At 36.9% G+C, this 24,796-nt stretch overlaps 1 protein-coding gene across 7 annotated transcripts in view; it reads right to left on the bottom strand.

Annotated features, from left to right (window-relative positions):
- Positions 1–24,796, bottom strand: part of ATP6V1H (ATPase H+ transporting V1 subunit H) — a 167,319-nt gene that overhangs the window by 93,605 nt on the left and 48,918 nt on the right. For 5 of the 7 annotated variants that reach the window (XR_012020195.1, XM_072804613.1, XM_072804614.1 and 2 more), the window contains 5 exons: positions 24,352–24,454; positions 23,303–23,392; positions 16,011–16,124; positions 12,831–12,935; positions 9,482–9,535 (listed from right to left, as the gene is read on the bottom strand). Coding sequence is in view for 6 of the 7 variants with exons in the window: in XM_072804613.1 (XP_072660714.1) it covers positions 9,482–9,535; positions 12,831–12,935; positions 16,011–16,124; positions 23,303–23,392; positions 24,352–24,454 (466 nt within the window). In the remaining variant the exon portion in view is untranslated. The remainder of the gene's footprint in view (positions 1–9,481; positions 9,536–12,830; positions 12,936–16,010; positions 16,125–23,302; positions 23,393–24,351; positions 24,455–24,796) is intronic. The other 2 variants (XM_072804617.1, XM_072804615.1) reach the window with 1 other exon arrangement.

Genomic DNA, 24,796 nt, shown 5'->3' with positions numbered 1-24,796 from the left:
CTTACTATTCTTCCATGGGTTCCCTCTGCCGAGTAAAAGTTCTAAAACCCTATGTGGTCTCAAAGGCCCTTAATGCCCTGGCCTGCCTGCCTTCTATCTCCCCGCTCTCCCTACACTTGCACTCCTACAGCACCGCCAACTCTCCCTTCTCTGTCCATGTTCTCCACACACTTCCCTCCACTGGAGGCGCAGGCCTCATCTCTCCACTTCCTTAGGAAGCCTGGGCAAACTGGCCCCAGATGAGGCCCCTCACTACACACTCGAAGGACCTGTGCCTCTCTCTTACATGCATTGCCAGAAGGATACTAAAATAACCATATACTTGTCTAATGCTGTCCTCCTTAAAATGAAGCCCTATGAAGGCAGGAGTCCTGCCCATCCTGTTCAGTGCTACACTTTCAGCACCATGCACTGTATCTGGTAAGTACTCAATACATATTTCTTGATTGAATGAACAAACATGAGAAATACAAACTTTCTATCTTACACAAATTCCAAATGAATGGGACTCTAAAAGATATGGTTTGATTAAGTTTGGCTGAAATTTTTATCCTAGTAACAATCAATACTGCAGAAATATATATAATATAGCATCATTATTCTACCTCTTTTTGGAGCCAAAACTACATCTGTTTGATAGTATGGATCTTATATAATTGTCTAGTATTTTCTTTTAAGTTATCTCATTTGAAAACTAATTTAGTCAGTCAATTCTGGCTGTACTTTGTGTCATCCTATTTACTAGAAAATATTTATGGTAAAAGAGCTCATTTAGCTAGATGATAATTTTCATTGAAATGGCTATAGTTAAATAAATAAATATATATTGCTATATATACTATATATAAGTATATAATAGATATTATATATAAATATATAATATAGTGTATATATATAAATGTACAATATAGTGTATATATATATATATAAATATATAATATATATATTGCTATAGTAGGGGCGCCTGGGTGGCTCAGTTGGTTAAGCAGCTACCTTCAGCTCAGGTCATGATCTTGGAATCTTGGGGTCAAGCCCTCAGTCAGGCTCCCTGCTCAGCAGGGAGTCTGCTTCTCCCTCTCCCTCTGCTTCTCCTCCCCACAACCCCTCATGCTCACACTCTCATTTTTAAATAAATAAATAAATAAATAAACTCACTTCTCCATTAAAAAACAAAACAAAACAAAAACTACCAGTATTTGTAATGACTTAATAACTAAAGACATACACACAAAAAAAATATTTTTAGGTACTCATTGCATTGTTTCCTGAATACTATTTATTTAAATGTCATCCAACCAGCATTTTTCTTTAAGGTAAAGGTTTTGTTTTTTCCAGAATCAAAATATTTCTAACCTTCACAACTAATCAAAACACTGTCAAAAAAGAAAGAATTTTTTAATAAAAACAATTTATTAACACATTTTTCAAAGCATTTTTAAACACAAAATTAAAATTAAAAATAAAGGGAAATCTTATGATACCCAATTTTTCAGATGAGCCTTAAAAAGGAGATATAATCTGTTGGAATTAAAATAGTGTGTTAATCTTGGATTGGCCCTAGGAATTCACTCTCTTCACACTTGAGCTAGAGTTCTCTGTGCTGCATCAGACATGCTGGGCTGAGAATTGGCCACAATATGCTCTTTCACTGCAGCAAACCTCACTGGTAGAGAAAAGCTATTTTTACTTCTCAACACATTTAAGAGAAACTTTCCAGCATTGCTGAAATGCAAACTCTCCTGTATTATGGTGGAATAATCACACTGTAGGGAAAAGAGCAACTGGTAAAATTCACCTTCATGGCAAATATGATCTCAGAGATCCATATTCTGCAGAATTACAAAGTAATTCAAGAACTGAGGAATTACAAAGCAAGCAGGCAACCAAAGATAAACATAAAAACTACAATGATATTGTACCAAAGTAAAACTAATGTTACAAAAATTTTTATAGACAAATTCTCAATATTCATCTTCATAATGCTGGGATTTAAGTACAAACTAAATAAGAAAGAGCAAAGATAATATTCACTTAAATTTTGGAATCGTGGGCACTTAAAATAAGTGCAGTAAAAAGCACCTGTCCCACAGATAGTAAAAATACACACTACAGTGGAATTAGTGAAACACCAAGTTAAACTTTTCAAACATGTAATTGACTAAAATAGATTCCAGAAGCCAGTTTTACATGAGGACTGCTGATTTGTACAGTATCAAAAGTATTTAATGTTTCATGACAATTACACAAATCTTTTCTTGTAGAACTAAAAAGTGAGTGTACATATATATATGTGTGGTTTTTAATTCTATCACAGACATTCACTTTAAAAAATAACACAAGACAATGTCAAATGTCAGTAAGGACTAGAACTGAAATTCTCATACTTTGTTGATGGACACGTAAATCAATTTAGAACACTGATTTGTGATATCTACTAAATTTACATACACCTTACAACCCAGCAATTCTATCCTAGAATTAAGTGCTCCAGACATAGTGATTACAGTGATTACATCTACCAAAAGACAGGTACAAGAACGTTCATAGCAAGATTATTCACAACAGCCAAAAACTAGAAGCAACCCAAAATATCCATTAACAAGAGAATAAAAAATAATAATTTAATGGATTACTACATAGCAATAAAAAGAATGAATTTCTGTTAAATGCAACATGAATGAAACTCATTGGCACAATACTGGCAAGAGAATTCAGATACATAAGATTTCATACTGTATTTGATTATACTACAATAGAGTTCAAGATTAGGCAAAAGTCATCACTTGTAATAGATACCATGATAACAATAACCTTGGTGAGAGTTCAGCCAAAGGAATTATTGAGCAGGAGAACATAGGACATATAAATTCACTCAGCTGAACATTTAAAACCTGTGCATTTTACTTTGTGTGAGTTAAGACATAATAAAAGAAAAAGAAAGAAAAAAGAAAAAAAGAAAGAAAGAAAGAAAGAAAGAAAGAAAGAAAGAAAGAAAGAAAGAAAGAAGAAAGACAAAGAAAGAAAGACAAGGAAAGGAAGGGAGAAGAAGAGAGGCTTTGACTACCAGTTTTGCCAAATTATCTCTGGCAAATCACTTAAATTCTTCAAAACTGTTTTATCATCAATAAAGGGAAATATCAGCCCTAACAAATTAAAGGGAAAAAATCTACTCAAATCTGAACTCAAATCAGTTCAACAAGCACAAAACAATCATAAGATATATTATTACTACCTCATACGCAGGAACTAAAATTAGCTAAAGGATTCTCTTCAAGTTGGCTTACTCAAGAGATCTTCTGGTCAAAACTCAGAAAATGCCAAGAATAAATTAATGCCTAGATTAAGATAATTCAGCCTTAGACTTAAGTTTTACCCAAAAAAAAGTAATTTCATTTTTAATTTGCAAATTTCTAAATGTCCTTCAAGCATTGCTTTCAACCTAATTGGCTCAGCCATGTAATGAGATTCTTTACAGAAAAATTGTGAACTTGAGAAAATAGTATTTCCTTTATAAATTAGTGCTTTGTATACAACTTTCAAGAACACATCTAATGCATAATATTAGGTTACTTATTATAGTTATAAGTGCTATGTTTGACAATGATTTGTAAAAGAAAATCTTGTACTGAAATACCTTACCACTTAATTTTCTTTTGTATTGCCAGAATATACATCCAGACAATCTTTCTAAAAATCTGATCAGAAAAACAAAACTCAGATTCTTATCTTCCCTCTTTAGTGTTCATTCTGTACATATATTTTAATGATCCCCAATGTTTAAGATGTATTAATTTTGTGGCAAGAAGATAAAAGGCATTTAGATAATGAAAATCCTCCAAGAATTGTTTTAAATAATAATGCTCTTGAAACTTAGCCACATAACTGATTATAAATTACTCTGAGTCCTCACAGACTTCACCAGCCAGAGCAGACTACAGTTAAATAACAACCATGAACTGTATAAATTCCTGACACAGCGCTGCTACTTGGGTAGCACTTTTGATGTACTTAACAACAAAGTAGTAAAGAACTAAATCATTAAAGTATCCTACCTCATCTAGAACATTGAAAAGCCACATAGGCACAGCATTACATTATAAACAAAGCCAAAACAGTAAAAATAACTTCATATAAAAAGGATATTAGAACTGCCACGGAAAACAATTTAAGAAATTTGGCCAAAACCAAAAAAACTAAGTTTCATTTCTCTAATTCAAAAATACTGTTATTACATGCTGAAACACGCATGAAACTTAAAAACATGATGCTAAGTGAAAGAAGCTGGTCGCAGACCAAGCACATGCTATGTGCTCTATTTTTATGAAATGGCCAGAGGAAACAGAAAGAGAAAGACAGTATATTAGTGCTTGCCAGAGGTTGGGAGTGGGGAGTAGGAATGAGGAATGACTGTTACTGTGTTACAGGTTTCTTTCTGAGGTGTTAAGAATGCCATAAAATTTCTGTTCATGTCTTCTGCCCATTTCATGTTTGGATTGTTTCTTGGGTGTTGAGTTTAGTAATAAGTTCTTTATAGATCTTGGATACTAGCCCTTTATCTGATATGTCATTTGCAAATATCTTCTCCCATTCTGTAGGTTGTCTTTGAGTTTTGTTGACTGTTTCTTTTGCTGTGCAGCTTTTTATCTTAAGTCCCAATAGTTCAATTTTGCTTTTGGTTCCCTTGCCTTCCTAGATGTATCTAGCAAGAAGTTGCTGTGGCCAAGTTCAAAAAGGGTGTTGCTTGTGTTCTCTAGGATTTTTATGGAGTCCTGTATCACATTTAGAACTTTCATCCATTTTGAGTGTATCTTTGTGTCTGGTGTAAGAGAATGGTCCAGTTTCATTCTCCTGCATGTGTCTGTCCAATTTTCCCAGCACCATTTATTGAAGAGACAGTCCTTTTTCCAGTGGATAGTCTTTCCTCTTTTGTCGAATATTAGTTGACCATAGAGTTGAGGGCCCATTTCTGGGTTCTCTATTCTGTTCCATTGATCTATGTGTCTGTTTTTGTGCCAGTACCACACTGTCTTGATGATCACAGCTTTGTACAACTTGAAATCTGGCATTGTGATGCCCCCGGATCTGGTTTTCTTTTTATTTTATTTTTTTTTATTGGAGTTCAATTTGCCAACATATAGCATAACACCCAGTGCTCATCCCAGCAAGTGCCCCCCTCAGTGCCCATCACCCAGTCACCCCAACCCCCGCCCACCTCCCCTACCCACTACACCTTGTTCATTTCCTGGAGTTAGGTGTCCCTCATGTTTTGTCACCCTCACTGATATTTTCACTCATTTTCTCTCCTTTCCCTTTATTCCCTTTCTCTAATTTTTAAATTCCCCAAATGAATGACACCATATAATGTTTGTCCTTTTCAGACTGACTTATTTCACTCAGCATAATACCCTCCAGGTCCATCCATGTCGAGGCAAAAGGTGGCTATTTGTCATTTCTAATGGCTGAGTAATATTCCATTGTATACATGGTTTTCTTTTTCATTATTCCCCTGGCTATTCAGGGTCTTTTCTGATTCCACACAAATCTTAAGATGATTTGTTCCAACTCTCTGAAGAAAGTCCATGGTATTTTGACAGGGATTGCATTGAACGTGTAAATCCCCTGGGTAAGCATAGACATATTCACAATATTAATTCTTCCAATCCATAAGCATGGAATATTTTTCCATCTCTTTGTGTCTTCCTCACTTTCTTTCAGAAATGTTCTATAGTTTTTAGGGTATACATCCTTTAGCTCTTTGGTTAGGTTTATTCCTATTTTCTTTTATAAACCTTTCTTCCTAGGTTTATTCCTAGGTATCTTATGCATTTGGGTACAATTGTAAATGGGATTGATTCCTTAATTTCTCTCTTTTCAGTCTTACTGTTCGTGTATAGAAATGCCACTGATTTCTGGGCATTGATTTTGTATCCTGCCACATTGCCAAATTGCTGTATGAGTTCTAGCAATCTTGGGGTGGAGTCTTTTGGGTTTTCTATGAACAATCATTATATGGTTTCACTTATACGGGGAATATAAAAAATAGTGAAAGGGATTATAAGGGAAAGAAGAGAAAATGAGTGGGAAAAATTTGAGAGGGTGAAAAAACATGAGAGACTCCTAAATCTGGGAAATGAACAAGGGGCAGTGGAAGGGGAGGTGGGCAAGGGGATTGGGTGACTGGGTGACAGGCACTGAGGGGAGGACTTGATGGAATGAGCATTGAGTGTTATACTATATGTTTGCAAATCGAACTCATATATATATATATATATTTATTTATTTATTTATTATTTATTTTTATTTATATTTATATTTATATTTATATATAAATTAGATTGTGGTAATGGCTGCACAACCCTAAAGATATTAAAACCTACTGAATTGCAAATGGATGGATTTTATGGCATGTGATACATATTTTGATTAAAAACTTTAAAATGTGGGATCTCTGGGTGGCTCATCGGTTTTGCGCCTGCCTTCGGCCCAGGGCGTAATCCTGGAGACCTGGGATCAAGTCCCACATCAAGCTCCCTGCATGGAGCCTGCTTCTCCCTCTGCCTGTGTCTCTGCCTCTCTCTCTGTCTCTCATGAATAAATAAAATCTTAAAAAAAAAAAAAACTTTAAAATGTTAGAAACTAAATAAAACTGAAAATTTACTTCCTCACTTGCACTTGCTACCTTTCCGAGTCCTTCACAGCCACACAGTGGCTACCATAATGGTATTTCCATAATGTTGGAACTGTCCAACATCATGGAAAGTTCTGGTGGACAGAACTATTCCAGAACATTAAAAGGCAAGATGAAGTAAGTAATAAGGAGAGGCTGGCAACTTAATCAAGTTATTTACTATCAATAGACAATGTTTATCTAGCAGTAACAAATGCTAAACTGGATCTGCAACAAAATAGCCAGAGATCAGGACCCAATCGAATGGGTGGTCACCTTGCTCCCTCTCACACTAGTATAAGTAAAGCTGGACAGAAGAAAAAGAAAAAGAAAAAGAAAACAAACAAAACAAATCCCCAAATTCTTTCTAAATCCTGCAAAGCTTGTAAGAGATCGCAATATTCATCTTTTTATCAGGACATCAGCACTAATCAACATCCACAGCTGTGTAGCTTCCTCGGAATAGAAGATTGAGAGTACTCACGTTCAAGAGCCAGTATAGAACTGAAGAGTTTAAGGCAAGTGCGTAAGATTTGGCATCATTTATCATTTTCATATTCAAGCAAAGATAACAGAAGGCATGCTAAGGAAAGTCTACTTGTGTAATGTCACTTAAATAAAAACATTTTTAATAATCAGCTTATAACTTCTGATGATGCTTCTGTGGCCATTTTAAAGGTAAGATTGTTGAATCATTCTTATTCACATTTTGCAATATAAAACTTTTGTTTGTTTTATACTGACATCAAGTGGCAGTATCATGTAATGCAATTTCCCAAACTGCTTTTCTATGCTCTTGGAAAACCTAAAGGGATTCTAAGATATATCAGTATTTTGACAAGGCCAAGCAGGCTATGAGACTTGGAAAATGCCTAAAGATCTAACTGCACTTCTGTTGCCTCAAAATGTATTCTCTTGGCAAGAAACTCCTTTCTTTGGGGTTTTTGCTACTCTAGCTAAATGACTTTAGGCAAACTGATACTGCACTCTATGCGGCCAATGTGGCTCACAGTAATACCTAAGTCAGAGAGGAAGTGTGAACATTTAAGGACATGTAAATATGAATGAATAAAGCAGTGCCGGGCACAGAGTAAGAGCTCAATAAGTACTAGTTATCAATTCAGATTCCTCTATTAAATCATATCAGAGGAGAAGCTACCACCTGACGTTCAACTATTAAAGTCTGCTTTCCAAGTTGATGGCAATCTGAAATAGTAAGAACCTTCAAGAAGAGACATCAAGTATGTTTAAGTTTGAAGGGCACAAAAGGGAAGAAGGTCAAAAATTAAAGGCCTTCTTTGCCTTACGATTATCTCTGATACTAATCCTATTTGGGATGTATGTGTGGGAGTCTACCAGGTAAACCACTTTAACTAATGCACTGCCAATTCAATTAATTAGTTTTGTTTTTCCTTTTTTTTTTTTAGTTTTGTTTTTCCAATACACCACACAGAAAAAACAAAATTAAGAATGTCATGTCACCAGAGCTTGCAACTCATCCTATAAACTATAATAACTTACAAACACATTAATAATCACTGAAATAAGTTTATAAGATATATAATTCCAAAAACACCTTCTTAAAAATTTATCAATAAGTCTAATACATGAATTAAAGAATTTTTCAAAATTTCAAATGTAATAATTCAAGTTACGAAAATAAAGATTCTCAAATTAAACATGTGCTTAGGGCTGAATATCTAGACTTCCAACCTACGATCTCCTTACCCTAGTCTGACCCCAAGACTGCTCACCTAGTTCTACACATTGTTCTGATTCCACTTCAGAAACCTAACAGCCATTTTCTGGCCTAACACACTATTTGTCAAGTCCTTCAACCCATGCTCCAAGAGAAGCCCTGCTCTTGGCTTTGAAAATGAGTTCTGCTGCCATCTGCAGTCTCAGAGCACACAAACAGATATATTCCGTGCAGATTATAGAAGCACTGGTAATCAATATGGATATTAAATGGCTTCTACAGAACTTCATTTAGGTCTACTACAGGCAGGCGGTAGACACTATCCTCAGAAGATGCTTTCCAGTTTCCCAGAGATATTTCCCACAAATGAAGATAGATGCACCTCACCTACATTTCTTACTTTCTTTTATTATTCAGTTTATTCTTTTATTTCAGTTTATTATTCTCAACTGGTTCTAATCATGCCAACCCTTACATGTCCAAATTTATTGCCAGTTCTTGAACTATTCAGAACACAACAAAGATAAACTGTTCCCAAATGAGGAAGAGAACTCCAACCAAGAAGGGAATTGGGGAGACATGATTAATTTTAACCTTTACACTTTTGGCTCTACAAAAACGTGGGGAGAGTTTAGTCAAGAAAAGGGCAAGTGGGGGTTCCAGTCAGCATGCAGCCCCACATAAAGCCTTAAGCAATACAGTACAAGTAACAAGTAACTGAACTGTTTCCAACTCCCTGACACACTGTTCACGTATCTGTTAGATACTGGATAGGCTATCAAACAACTGAAGCTTGAAGAGAGTAACCTTATGATTGTTCACTCCAGTTGAATATCTGACTTTAGACTCTTCCACTGATTCTCAGGTCTAAGATAAAGAGACCTGAAAAGAAGAGCAACAGGGAAGAGCAAGTCTCCTGTCTACCAACAGATCACAAATATTTATATATACATAAACATATAGTTTTATAGTTTTTACAATGCTATTAACCTAACTAAAGGTTAATATAGATTTACATTTGGGGACTAGTAAACATCTTTAAATTTTTAAATGACTCAAAATAACTTATATTCACGGTGTTAGGAGGCCAGGGAATTAAGAAGGAATATACTTACATCACTTGAAGAGACTGTTCCTGTTTCAACACCGACACCGCTACCACGCAGTTTCTATTACGAAATAAATAACTTATTACTTAGTTTTGTTTTTAATTTTTATCCTAATTAATCAACTTATGAAAGGGAGCTAAGCAAATTTTATAATTTTCCTAATCCTACTTAATGGAGTTATCAACTAATAAAAAGCATGAGGATGACACAAAATATTCTATATATTACACTCTTCCAGATAATTAAACAGAACAATAATAAACTGAATACTGTGCTCCAGCTAAATTTCATAAGTGAAGCTGGTACAAATTTCCAAGTCTCAGGACTTACTTATTGAATTGTTTTTCAAGTAAGATGACTGTCTTAAGTTGAACGATCTACACTATGTTCTGTGGCAAAGCTTTCAAAATAGGCGCCTAATAATGGGAAGATTCACACAGAACTTAAAAATAGATTATCAACAGCAATACTAGCAAGTTATAATGACAATCAGAATTTCATATGTTATATAATGTCTAAATGACACATAGAAATAACTAAAGAAAAGTTAAGGTAGAAAGTCAAAGGTTGAATGTGCAAGAGAAAAGTGGTAATGAATTTCTGAAAGGATATTTTTATTTTCTTTTACTCAAACTAATTTTATCTATTATCTACTAAGTGTCAAGCATTAGGCAACCTCCCAACCCATATATAATGCTTGCTTAAACTACCAAAAATGAAAAAGCTCCTGTCACTATAAAGCCAACAAAATATCCAAACTTGCAACTAATTTGGACTTTTGAAAGTTTATTTCTATTAAAATAATGAAATTGTGGTCCTTTTTATGAGGGAGAAAACACTAATGATAGAGAAAAAGAGACCTTTCAGATACAGTGCCATCAAATGACATTTAAGCAAAGTAGCAAACAGAATCCCAAATAATCTTAGGTTTCCTTCTTTAAATAACATGTCTGTGATTTGATCCTGCTAGAAGACTATGGAAGAAGTGTTTGTCCACAGCAAGAAAGAGAATGCAATTCAGATCCTAGCACAAGCAGTGACAAGACTCTGAGAAACAAAGCCAGAATGGGGCCTGGGCATCCTGAAGATGTCCTCACTCTGTAGCAGGATTTGCAAAGCAGAAACACCATACCATAACCAAAGAAAGCCAAAGAGTTAGGGATAAAAAGAATACAGCAGAAAGATAAAGAAAAGCTCTTTTAGAGCATTTATCCGATACTGAGAAGCTCAGTTCTAATGAAAACTGTTCTAGACACTGAAATATTTTGCTCCCACTAGTGATGATAAAGGTATTTCCCCAAATTCCTGGACAGTTATAATCACAGTTAATCATTCCAAAAGTGACAAGTCATCTGCGAAGCACAAAACAAATATTCTTGTAAGGAGAAATCTAAGATGAAACAACTCAAAATGTTAGTAGCAAACTACAGTATACATTCTTTCCTACCGATTTCCATTTTATGAATCAAATTACAACAGAGCCTCACTACCATTACCACAAAGCTAACACTAAAACAATGAAGTTTGTTCAGAAGAACTAATTTCAAAAAAAAAAAAAGGAAGGGTGAAGGGAAGGTTAAGCATTCTGATCCCAAATGATATACACTTAGAAATTTAAAATCTCATCTTTACACACCTATTTTTCATGTTCTAAATCACACGTTTTTTAAATATCTCACAAAGTCAGTAAAATCTGCAAATTTGTGGCTCTTATAAAACTATGTAAAAACTAAGCCTCAGGCACCGAGGTGGCTCAGTAGGTTAAGCATCCAACTCTTGGTTTCTGCTCAAGCCATGATCTCAAGGTTGTGGGATCAAGCCTCGTGTTGAGCTCCATACTCAACAGAGAGTCTGCTTCTCCTCTCCCTCTCCTTCTGCCCCTCCTTCTACTCATGTGATCTCTTTCTCTCTCTCGAATTTAAAAAAAAAAAAAAAAAAACTAAGCAAAAAAGTCTGTTAAAATTTATGCTGACATAAAAAATACTTAATTATGTTCAATACACTCCAAAATATCCCTATACAAATATAAAAGACAGACTTCCCAAAAAAAGCAAGCAACAATTTAAAAAAATAAACCCAAGTAAAACGTCATGCTATCTCTCTTATGCCTCAAATTAAAATCTATTAAAACGTCACCTGAAATCTGAATTATAACTTTCCAAAAGCTTATTTCAAATAGACATTTATTTGCAATCTAACACTGACAACACACTATCAATATTATTTTTCTGGTGCCATTCCTCACATAAGCCATCCCCACATCAAAATCTCATGTTCTTCTACCCTTTCTTCCCCAGAATACTCCTTCCCCACCCACCTTCATCTCACTCCTTCTCTGAGGATCATTCCCAAGTCTCCCCTTACCACTAATATTAGTCACTGGAAGGCTGAAAGAAAGAACCACTGAGCCACCATAAGTATCTTATCATCTGCCTGTTCTAGGAAACCATGAAGACAAAAACAGAAAACCTGTAATTTTCTGTCCTTTAACCAGTCAGCTATTTCCTCCATGGAGAAGTAGAACTAGGGAGGTCTGAAAGCAACCAATATGGCAGTAAGTAGGCTTCACATTTAACCTTAAGCCCAAATGTTTGATCTCAGAGTGACACAATAAATCCTGGAAAGGGGCCACTTGGCAATGGTCATCTTACAGCTGGATCCAGCAGCTCCAGGCTTACCCAGGGGTGCCTCAAAGCCTGGTATGGACTCTTTGGCAACACTAGAATAACTGGATTGGCCAATGATCTGTAATGTGCTGTCCGTAGTTTAAAACTCCCCTGGCAGCACCCAGAGCCAGTTTGTTTATTGGTGTAGTCAGACAGCTTGGCTTGTTCTGTGGCCAGAAGGACATAAATGATACACTAGAAACTTGTGAGGAGCTCTCCCCAAACCAAAGGTATCCCACACAAATCTTGGAGGTTCAGGGTCCCAAAGCAGACATGGGAGCTGCACCTGAAGTCTCTCAGCCTGAAACCTGCCTGCACTCTGTCTCCTGCTATACTGTTTCTTTTCCCTTCTTACAAGCCTTACATAAATATGCTTTCTGGAATTGTGCAAGTCCTTTTAGTTCTCCCACCTGTGTGATCTTGGTAGCCAACTGCAAAGAGATTCCCTGCCCACTGAAAAGCATGAATGAAAATTCCAAGTGGCAGAAAGATAGAAAGGTTTGAGTTGAAGCTAGTCAAAGAAAGAAAAAGTGAAGCATATCATACCTAAGAGTCGTTTGACTTATTAAGCTCAAAATGGCATTATTTAATATAACTTTTTTGTGATTTCACGTATTATCATAAATAGCTTAATATGGGTATACATGCCTTTCAAAAACAGTAAAAAAAAAAAAAAAAGTGTCTTTTACCTGTGAACTGAGTTGAGTTTTTATCCAATTGAAATAGTAATTTAAGTCACTGCCTTCCATCAGTTCTTTTCCCCAAGCTGCTAATTTTGCAATAATTCTTGCTGCCTGAAAAATAAAAATGTATTTAAATACGATGTTGATTCTAAAATCACATTCAAAAGCAAGACTCATAACCATTTTGCATGATTTTTGTTAATACTCATCCAAAATAAGTTTGCATTTCATTTTTAAAAATATATTTTGCAAAAGAGTCAAAATGTATTTTTAAATAGTTTCTTTAAGGTAAAACAAAATTAGATACATTTTAAGAATTTCATGACATTCCTTGTATTATTTTCAGTTTCAAAAGTAAGATTGGGATTCATTATAAGACCAGCAAAACTCAAAAGAGTCTTTCTTTTTCTTTTTTGGAGGTACTAAGTATTTTTAATAATTTGTAGATGCTATTATTCAAAAACCTATAGACTTCTCCAAATTACTTGCCAGAGTTTGGAGCAATGTCTACAACAAATTGCCAGCTGCTACCTTCATTTATTCCAAGCCCCTTGTGAGTCCTCACACTCAAAAATCTGTATCTTAGTAAAAAATACATCCTGGGTATTAAACACCCATCTCTCGATATAACCTTTTTTCCCTCATCTAAAGATTTCTCAGGGGACGCCTGGGTGGCTCAGTGCTTGAGTGCTGCCTTTGGCCTAGGGCGTGATCCTAGAGTCCTGGGATGGAGTCCCGCATCAGGCTTCCTGCATGGAGCATGCTTCTCCCTCTGCCTATATCTCTGCCCTTCTCTCTCTGTATCTCTCATGAATGAATAAATAAAAAATCTTTTAAAATAAATATTTCTCAGGTTTCTTCAAGCTATAAAACTAATCATGAATTTTCTTATTAAATAGACAGTATAAGAATAACAAATCATCATGTTGTACATTTTAAATACCTTACAATTTGTCAATTATACCTTGATAAATCTGGAAAATATATTTATGCACACACACAGGCAGTATAAAATACTACTTGTCCATACACAAACCCGATTTAATATTCTTTCAGTACTTTCTGAAACCAAGTCACTGTTTCAAAACTCCAATTATTCAGTAATAATTAATCCTAGTAGAGAATGAGAGGTTGAGGTTAGCTAACCCAAAATCACAGCTATACTGGTAAACTGTTCTTACACATGAAGATAGTGGACACAGGCGATGAAGGCATATTTTCAAGGTCAGTATGGCAGGCATTCAAGTGCCAGAGCAGATTTAGAATCCTACACCACGGAAGGCTAACCACAGCACTCTGAATCATGCACAGAGTTGTGACATACAGATGTTTTCATGTGCCTCACTAAGTGAATTTACAGATACATTTAAAACTGATCTAACTTTCACAAAGATATGTGACTTGAAAGGATTCCTATAAGGAAATCAGGGATTGAAAACATTATCAGCTACGTAAGCACAAGCAACATGGAAAAGATAAAGGAATGGAGATGACATTTTCACTCTTGAAATAAGCTCTTCATCAGCATGTGGTAAACCAATGACCGTGCGACCTTCAGAATTGTTGAGATTAGCCAAAAGTAACCTAAATAATAAAGAAATTAAAACATAGTTCTGGCTACACAATGAATGATGCTGAATCTTACCCTAAATGTATATGTGGTCTTTAATATATTTATCTATTTTATTATAAAACCACCAAAATTAGTAAGTCATTTATACCATGTATCCAAACAATAAAAACAAGTCTCTACTTAAAAAGACCCAAGTCTCTACAATAAAAAAAAATAAATAAATAGGGGATCCCTGGGTGGTGCAGCGGTTTGGCGCCTGCCTTTGGCCCAGGGCGCGATCCTGGAGACCCGGGATCGAATCCCACATCGGGCTCCCGGTGCATGGAGCCTGCTTCTCTCTCTGCCTGTGTCTCTGCCTCTCTCTCTCTCTCTCTCTCTCTCTGTGTGACTATCATAAATAAATTTTAAAAATTAAATACATACATACATACATACATACAGTATTGTTTTTTAAAAAAGTATTCTTGGGACACCTGGGTGGCTCAGTTGGTTAAATCCCTGCCTCTGGCTCAGGTCATGATCCCAAGGTCCTAGGATCAAGCCCCAGCATCAGGCTCCCTGCTGAGCAGGAAGTCTGCTTCTCCCTCTCACTCAGCCCCTCCCTCTCCATTCATGTTGTCTCTCACTTTGTCACTCAAATAATTAAATAAAAATCTTTAAAAATAGTATTCTTTAAAATATAATTTCATGAGTCCTCCTTTTTAATTTCTCTTTTTGTAAAGGCTTTATAAAATGCAAAATATATGAATACACTCATACATAAATGACTATAAATACATATGGAGAGAAAGACACATGCTCAAAAATGTTTCACTAAAGTAGTCCTTGATTTCAAAAGTTCAAAGACATCTACTGAAATGAACAGCCTCAGGAGCTCCGCACTGCAGCCCACTGAATAGAAAAAGCTGGTACAAAGATTTATTCTCTCAACTCTCCTCTCATACCTTCTCTAGCCTCCATAAGAGACTGTTCAGAGTTAAGACATCCAAAGATAGCCTTTCAGGGTAAGTTTAAAACAAGAGTGTGTTTGTGATATTAAAAAACAAGTAATTACTAAATTAAAATAAAAAGTAGGGGATCCCTGGGTGGTTCAGCGGTTTAGCGCCTGCCTTTGGCCCAAGGCGTGATCCTGGGGTCCCAGGATGGAGTCCCACGTCGGGCTTCCTGCGTGGAGCCTGCTTCTCCCTCTGCCTACGTCTCTCCCTCTCTCTCTCTCTCTGTCTCATGAATAAATAAATAAAATCTTTTAAATAAATAAATAGTAAATAAATAAAAAGTAAACACTGTAGCTACTTCTAAAAAAATTATATTTCTATACTAAAATGTGATTAATCCTGTCAGACAATTGAAAGCTCTTTGTGCTTGTAATCTAGTAAAGGTTTTTATGCTAATGAACTCAACAAATACTCTCAAAAACTTTAACTGTATCAGAGTGACTCCATCTCCTTTGTCTTCCCAATATCCCCACATTACTAACCATTAATAAGGAAATGCTGCTCTGAAAAGTTAACATCACAGCCATTACTCCTTTGGGAACTGGGAGGTTACCAAGTCATAAATAGCCCAAGTATGCTTCTTCCCCAAGTCAGAAATCTTATCAATTAAAAATTTACCATATGAACAGTAAAGAGATCCTGGCGATTCAACATTGGCAAAAAGTAGGACCAGGCAGTGTTCTTGCTGCGTTTAGCATAATCAAAGAAAATGCTAACCCGCTGGTGATTTTCCTAAAAAAGAAAAAAATGATATTACCATTCAGAATGCATTTTACTACTGTGCACTGCTTCTCAACCTTTCATTCTGTGTCTCCTTAGTCAGTGTGTTTTCTTCTTCCAGTTGCTATTATGGTGGGTGGTGAAGGGGGAAGGCATAGATGCTTTAAAAATAAAATCACCTTTGGGGAGCCTAGGTGACTCTTAATTTTGGCTCAGGTCATGATCTCAATCAAGGTTGTGAATCAAGCCCTGCACTGGGCTCCACACTCAGCAAGGAGTCTGCTTGAGATTCTCTCTTCCTCTCTCTTTGCCCCTCCCCATAAACACGCACACATGTGCACAGGCACATGTTCTCTCTCCCTCATTCTCAAATAAATAAATATTTGAAAGTATAAAATAAAATCACCTTTAGTTATTATGATTAGCTTTAAGTGAGCCAAGCTAGCAAATCGCAACCCTGAAGGAAGTAGAAATCTAAGGTATATTTCTTCTGAGCCTGAACCTCTGACCTGCCCTTCCCAATGTTGTCTCCACACAAATAAAATCAGAGTACTCCTAGCATGTTATAATAGAAAAATTAGGGCAGATGAAGATAGCAAAAAATAGCATATAACACTAGCAGATAGACATAGGATTTGAGGAACAATTAATTCTTAGCTCAAATCATGCACACTCTACTTCTCACTTAAGTTTTATCTGCATTTCACTAGCTCAAATACACTTTCTGATTCACTGAATGAGTATAGTCGCTAAGCAGCAGTATTTGGTAAAAGCACAAAAAAATCACATAAACAATAATTTTCAGATCAACATTTAACTCCTTTAAATACATTGTTTTTAATTTTGGTTGTTGCTAACAGTTGCTTATTTGAGGAAGAGACTAACACCTCCTTAAGTAATGAATCACTATAGTTCAGAAAAACAACTGCAAGTTATGATACTGATTTTATCAAAGGACTCAAAATTTGAATAGGTCATCATTTATTCCATTGGTGGATTATTTCCCAAGCTAAAACTGTAACTATCATTGACACATAAATGAATAAAGTACACTTCATACAGAAATGAGTTTAAAATTCATCTTTCTTGGGGCACTTGGGTGGCTTAGTCATTTAAGCCTCTGACTCTTGATTTCAGCTCAGGTCATGATCTCAGGGTTGTGAGGTTGAGCCCCACAAGGGCCTCCCCTCACTCAATGAGGATTCTCTCTCTCCCCCTCCTTCTGCCCCTCTCCCCATTCACTCATTCTCTTATTCTCAACTAAATAAAATCTTAAAAAAAAAAAAAAAAAAAAAAAAAAAAAAAAAAACTCCTCTTCCTTGACTGGTCCTTTGTGGTTTCAATTCCTGCAGAGGAGGATTTGAAACAGCAGAATAGGAGGGGGGCCCTGAGCTTGCCTCGTTCCTCAAACAGGAAATCAGCTGGATAAACAGAAAATCACTTTGAACAAAAGGAACTCGATCTGAGGATTAAGAAAACAGTCTGCAGAACTGGAAGCACAAAATGTGGCAGATGCGAGATTCAGAGTGGTGAACTGGAGAAAAAAGCCACAGTTTGCCATGAAAAGGAGGGAGCCCTTTTGGGGAAGGGAGAGGGAGAGAGCAGCATCCAGGGTTCGCACAAGATGTCTCAGTGTGCGGATCCCCTGGGTCATACTCCTGAAGCACATTCAGAAGACTGTATGCTGCCTCTCCAAGGACAAAAGACCCGTGAGTCACCACTAAGCAGCCACTCAATAGCTTAGGACAGAAGTGTTATGTGCGGAGGACAGATAACCTGGTCACAGCTTTTTATGATGCACCACAACAAAGTCCAGCCACTCTGCATAAGCCGTGTGACTGATTTTCTGGGACAGAATGGTGTTGGGCACACCAGGAGGCTCTCCTCTAGGGTAAGGGAGCAGGAAGGCACTTTGATGGGCCCTTTAAGATTTGGAGTTTTGAATCCCCGCCCCTGGCCAAAGATAAAACACAGGAGAATTGTGGCACTGGGCATGCCTGGGCACAGACAGATTGAAGACAGGATCTGATGAAAGTCTGAGACACAGAAGGGGAGATTTTCGCTTTACGATAAGGACTTCCTGAACAGCAGTGGCTGCAAGTTCCCCATCTGAGGAATGAAAGGGCAGGGAATGCCATCTTACACACTCAAGCACACATACATACACACACACACACACACAACCACCCACCAGTACCACAGGACTTTAGAGAGAAACACAATGCCTCCAGTAGAGGCCAGAATCCCCTACACTAAACCCTATCCCCCTGACCTGACAAGAGCATCTTTACAACAGCAAGTCTGACTGTGAGCCAGCCTAGCAGGCCTCTCCCTTAAAAAACCAACACAGGCCCCCCGTGTATACCAAGTCTCCTGCACACAGTGTTCAGCATCAGCTTCAGTTATGGTGAAAAAAGGACTAGGCTTTCCTTTTTTATTATTATTTCTTACTTATTTTACTTTTTTTTTCTTTTCTTTTTTCTTTTTTGCTTTTTCCTTTGGTATCAGGCTTAGAGATTTTGGTTCATTTGTTGGTTTCTTTCTCTCCTTTTCTCATTTTTTGGATCAGGCTTTCTTTCTTCTTTTTCCTTTTTTTTTTCCTTCTTTCTTTTTTATTCTTTGGAATCAAGCTTATAGTTTTTGTCTGGTTGTTTGCTTTTTTTTACTCTTCCTTTTGTCTTTTATTGGATCGGATCTTTTTTTTTTTTTTTTAAACCAGGCTTGTCTTAACAAACAAATCAAAGCACAGCTAGTTAAAGGTCCAAACACTCCCCAAGGAGGAGGAACTCTACAGAGGACCAACCTGTGGGAAAGAGCTGTCAAACACAACAGCAAAGTAGACACAGCATACACCAGAATCACTTCCTGAAATGCCAGGCCCTAGACCTGTATGGGCATGACCCCTTCTTAATGTGTATTACTTTTGGGACCAAGAAACATAACAAGCTTTCATAATATGCAAAAGACAGAAACCTAGACACAGCAACAAGATGGAAGAATTATCCCTAAAAGAAAGATCAAGAAGAAATTATAGCCAGGGATTTATTCAAAGGAGACATAGCAATGTATGTGAACAAGAATTTAGAGTAACAATCATAATAATACTAACAAGGTTTCAAAGAACATGGAAGACCAGAGAAACCCTGGCTGCAGAGATAAAAGACCTAAAAACTAGTGAGGCTGATATTTAAAAATGCTATAACTGAGATGCAAAACCAACTGGATATAATCACAATGAGGATGGAAGAAGCAGAGGATCGAATAGGTAATAAAATTACAGAAAATAATGAAGCTGAAAAGAAAAGGGGGCAAAAAACTACTGGATCACAAATACAGATTTAGGGAATTGAGAGATTCCTCAAAGCATAATAATATCTGTATCACAAGAGTCCCAGAAGAAGAGCAGGAATAAAGCAGAGGTTTAATTGAACAAATTGTGGCTGAGAACCATAAAGGTTCTCAAGGCCAAGAGGCACAAAGAACTCCCCTCAGAATCTCCAAAAACAGGTCAACACCAAGACATATCAGAGTGAAACTTGCAAAGATAGAGAATTCTGAAGGAGACAAAAAGTCCTCAACCTACAAGGGTAGACTCATAAGGTTAGCAGAGATCTAGCCACAGAAACTTGGCAGGCCAAAAAGCAGTGGCATGATATATTCATTGTCCTGAATGGGAAAAGTATGCAGCCTAGAATATTTTATTCAGCTAGGCTGTCCTTCAAAATAGGAGAGATAAAGAGTTTCCAAGACAAGCAAAAACTAAAGGAGTTCATGAACACTAAACCAGTTCTACAAGAAATACTAAAAGGGACCCTTTGCACAAGAAAGAGACCAAAAGCAACAAAGACTAGAAAGGAACAGAGACAATCTACAGGAACAGCAATTTCACAGGTAATACATCTAATACACTATATTCATATATTTCAATATTACTCTGAATGTAAATTGACTCAATGCTCCAATCAAAAGATACAGAGTATCAGAATAGATTTTAAAAAAAAGATCCATCAATATGCTGCTTACTAGAGACTCATTTTAGACCCTGAGCTATAATGCTGTATAATGCTGTATAAATACAGCATCCATTCCTGATCAAAACTCTTCAGAGTGCAGGGATAGAGGGAACATTCCTCAGCATCTTAAAAGCCATCTACGAAAAGCCCACAGCAAATACCATTCTCAATGGGGAAACACTGGGAGCCTTTCCCCTAAGATCAGGAACAAGACAGGGATGTCCACTCTCACCACTGCTATTCAACATAGTACTAGAAGTCCTAGCCTCAGCAATCAGGCAACAAAAAGAAATAAAAGACCTTCAAGTTGGCAAAGAAGAAGTCAAACTCTCCCTCTTCGCCGATGACATGATACTCTACATAGAAAACCCAAAAGACTCCACCCCAAGATTGCTAGAACTCATACAGCAATTTGTCAGTGTGGCAGGATACAAAATCAATGCCCAGAAGTCAGTGGCATTTCTATACACTAACAATGAGACTGAAGAAAGAGAAATTAAGGAGTCAATCCCATTTACAATTGCACCCAAAAGCATAAGATACCTAGGAATAAACCTAACCAAAGAGGTCAAGGATCTATACCCTAAAAACTACAGAACACTTCTGAAAGAAATTGAGGAAGACACAAAGAGATGGAAAAATATTCCATGCTCATGGATTGGCAGAATTAATATTGTGAAAATGTCAATGTTACCCAGGGCAATTTACACGTTTAATGCAATCCCTATCAAAATACCATGGACTTTCTTCAGAGAGTTGGAACAAATTATCTTAAGATTTGTGTGGAATCAGAAAAGACCCCGAATAGCCAGGGGAATTTTAAAAAAGAAAACCATAGCTGGGGGCATCACAATGCCAGATTTCAGGTTGCACTACAAAGCTGTGGTCATCAAGATGGTGTGATACTGGCACAAAAACAGACACATAGATCAATGGAACAGAATAGAGAACCCAGAAGTGGACCCTCAACTTTATGGTCAACTAATATTCGACAAAGGAGGAAAGACTATTCACTGGAAAAAAGACAATCTCTTCAATAAATGGTGCTGGGAAAATTGGACATCTACATGCAGAAGAACGAAACTAGACCACACACAAAAATAAACTCAAAATGGATGAAAGATCTAAATGTGAGACAAGATTCCATCAAAATCCTAGAGAAGAACACAGGCAACACCCTTTTTGAACTTGGCTACAGTAACTTCTTGCAAGATACATCCATGCAGGCAAGAGAAACAAAAGCAAAAATGAACTATTGGGACTTCATCAAGATAAGAACCTTTGCACAGCAAAAGAAACAGTCCACAAAACTAAAAGACAACCTAAAAAGAATGAGAGAAGATATCTGCAAATGACCTATCAGATAAAGTGCTAGTATCCAAGATCTATAAAGAACTTCTTAAACTCAACAGCAAAGAAACAAACAGTCCAATCATGAAATGGCAAAAGACAGAAATCTCACAGAGAAGACATAGACATGGCCAACATGCACGTGAGAAAATGCTCTGCATCACTTGCCATCAGGGAAATACAAATCAAAACCACAATGAGATACCACCTCACACCAGTGAGAATGGGGAACATTAACAAGGCAGGAAATAACAAATGTTGGAGAGATTGTGGAGAAAGGGGAACCCTCTTGCACTGTTGGTGGGAATGTGAACTGGTGCAGCCACTCTGGAAAACTGTGTGGAGGTTCCTCAAAGAGTTAAAAATATACCTGCCCTACGACCCAGCAATTGCACTGCTGGGGATTTACCCCAAAGATACAGATGCAGTGAAACGCCGGGACACCTGCACCCCGATGTTTCTAGCAGCAATGTCCACAATAGCCAAACTGTGGAAGGAGCCTCGGTGTCCATCGAAAGATGAATGGATAAAGAAGATGTGGTTTATGTATACAATGGAATATTACTCAGCCATTAGAAGAGACAAATACCCACCATTTGCTTTGACGTGGATGGAACTGGAGGGTATTATGCTGAGTGAAATAAGTCAATCGGAGAAGGACAAACATTATATGGTCTCATTCATTTGGGGAATATAAAAAATAGTGAAAGGGAATCAAGGGGAAAGGAGAAAAAATGAGTGGGAAATATCAGAAAGGGAGACAGAACATAAAGACTCCTAACTCTGGGAAACGAACAAGGGGTGGTAGAAAGGGAGGTGGGCGGGGGGTGGGGGTGACTGGGTCTGAGGGGGGCACTTGATGGGATGAGCACTGGGTTTTATGCTATATGTTGGCAAATTGAACTCCAATAAAAAAACTTAGTACAACGGGACGCAGTAGGCCATTAATAAATGTTTTTCCTTATAAACTGACAAAACAATGCTCCACATAAACAACCAGACTGACACTGTTCTTTAAGTCCTGAGACATGCAGTCAGCCACTGGATTTAGCAGCCAGGTTCCCTGTCTCAAAAAAGAACCACTCTGTACACCAACAATTTAAACCTAGATGATACTCTGGTGTAAAATACAGAACTGTGAATAAGGGAAGCCCCTCTGTGTTCAGGGACAGTAAAACAAGAAAAAAAACTATGCAACTGGAAAAGTCTCAGATGATAAGCAAAATATTTTCTTTTTTTAAGATTTTATTTATTTATTCGTGACAGGCACAGAGAGAGAGGCAGAGACACAGGCAGAGGGAGAAGCAGGTTCCATGCAGGAAGCCCGATATGGGACTGATCCCAGGACTCTGGCATTACATCCTGAGCCACAGGCTCAATCGCTGAGCCACCCAGGTGTCCCCACAAAATGTTTTCCAAAAGACAAGACTTCTGAGGGTAAGCACCTTGCCTACATTCAGCACTGAACCCCCAGTGCTTGGCACTGGCCTAGAACATAGCAGGGGCATTGAAATCTGTTGAATGACTGAAAGAAAAGAAGCCACATCACCTGTAAGTACAAAGAGCATCCAGAAAGCCTCAAGTGATTCACCCAACATCACCAGTATTCAACACAGAACTACTGAGGTATTATGGAAAAAAATACAGATTGACTTCTAGGCATCCTGTAACCTAGTGCGTGGGCATTCCCATCTTTAACACTATTAGCAATTACAACTGTAAAAGAAAACTCATGGTATAAGTAACAAAAATATTGTTACTTGTACAGAATAGAAAACAATGAAATCACCAAGTCATCAAATGTATTTAACTAAAGAATATACGTACCTGCAGCATATCATCCACCATAGTTAGTATGTACTGAACTGTCTGTTCTTTGGAGATATGAGTCATCAAATTTATAACTGTTTTAGCACACTGGGAAAGAATGAAAGTAATGTTATTTTCAACCACAAACACAACAACTTAATGGAATTTCAGTAAAATATTATTTATCTTGCACAAATTATAATACAAATGCTATTAAACAACAGATTCTAATTACAGAAAATGTATATCTTTTACAAACATTGTGATGAAGTATGGGAGAAACATACTATGACTTGCATTAGATTTGTGATCATTTCATCGTGATAAATTTCAGTGTTTACTACTATTAAATAGACCTACCAACTATAACTCCTGACTGCATGTTAACAATAAAGATTAAGTTATGTAGACACCCAAAAATTATCATTGATTTTGGGTGTTATTTTTGTTTTGTTTTTGCATTTGCTGGGAAGCAGAACACTTCAGCAACAAGAGTACTAGGGATTAGAATCAGAAGGCCATGACCTGTTTCCATCCTACAACTTATTAACTATGTGATAATGTCTGGAATTCAACAAAAACAAACAAATTCTCTGGAGCCAAGAGCATGTTTCCCCACAGATCTCCCAAGATTATTGTGAGAATCAGACTGAGTTGCATATAGGGTCCTTCAGGCCATCAGGACTCCACATCAGAAAATCTGATGGACAGTAGGACTGCAACATATTCTAGTGAAAATATAAAGTGGGGAAATTTTTCTAAAAAAAAAAAAGTTAAGCAACTTTAAAAACAACATATGCTTTGAAACTTAATTCCCCTTCCAGGAATCTATCCTAGAAAGATTTTCAGAAATGCATTAAAGGATAGAGGAATAAACATACCCATTATAACATTTTTCCAAAATGAACAAAGAGAACTGGAAATCATTCAAATGTCTTTCAATAAAAAAGGATTTTTAGCTAAATAATGATACATACCTACAATGGAATATCACAAAGTCATTAAAAAAATTTTTCTAGAATTTTTAATGACAGAGGTATTGATAACATAATGTTTATATCCATCACCTGACTGCCTTCAGTTTGGAGCATCTCCTGCTTCTCTTCAGGACTTCTTTTCATTTCAAACCTTTGAATGAATTCACAATCTTCAGCAGAAATCATCTGCCCCCTAGAAAGTAAGAATAAGTTGGTTTTCTTTAGTAAGAGTTGAATTGTCACTGTGAGCAAGAGATACAGGAATTCCTCATCTTTCTCCTCTCTCCTCAGTAGTTAACACCTATGGTAGGCACACAAGGTCCTGGCATCAGACAGACCTGAGAACAAGCTTAGCTCCACCACGTACTGACCATGCAACCTCTCTGGACCTGAGTTAATTTATCTGCAAGATGGGACTAATATGCACATTGCCATTAGCGGCTGATTTGAGGATAGTGTTAAATGATTCACAGAAGGTAGTTAGCGCAGTGCCTGGCCAGTAGGAAGCACTCAATAACTGACACCTCTTAGCACT

Source organism: Canis lupus, chromosome 28 (assembly GCF_048164855.1).
Source record: "Canis lupus baileyi chromosome 28, mCanLup2.hap1, whole genome shotgun sequence".
Lineage (NCBI taxonomy): Eukaryota > Metazoa > Chordata > Mammalia > Carnivora > Canidae > Canis > Canis lupus.
This window is presented reverse-complemented; position numbering and strand designations above follow the sequence as displayed.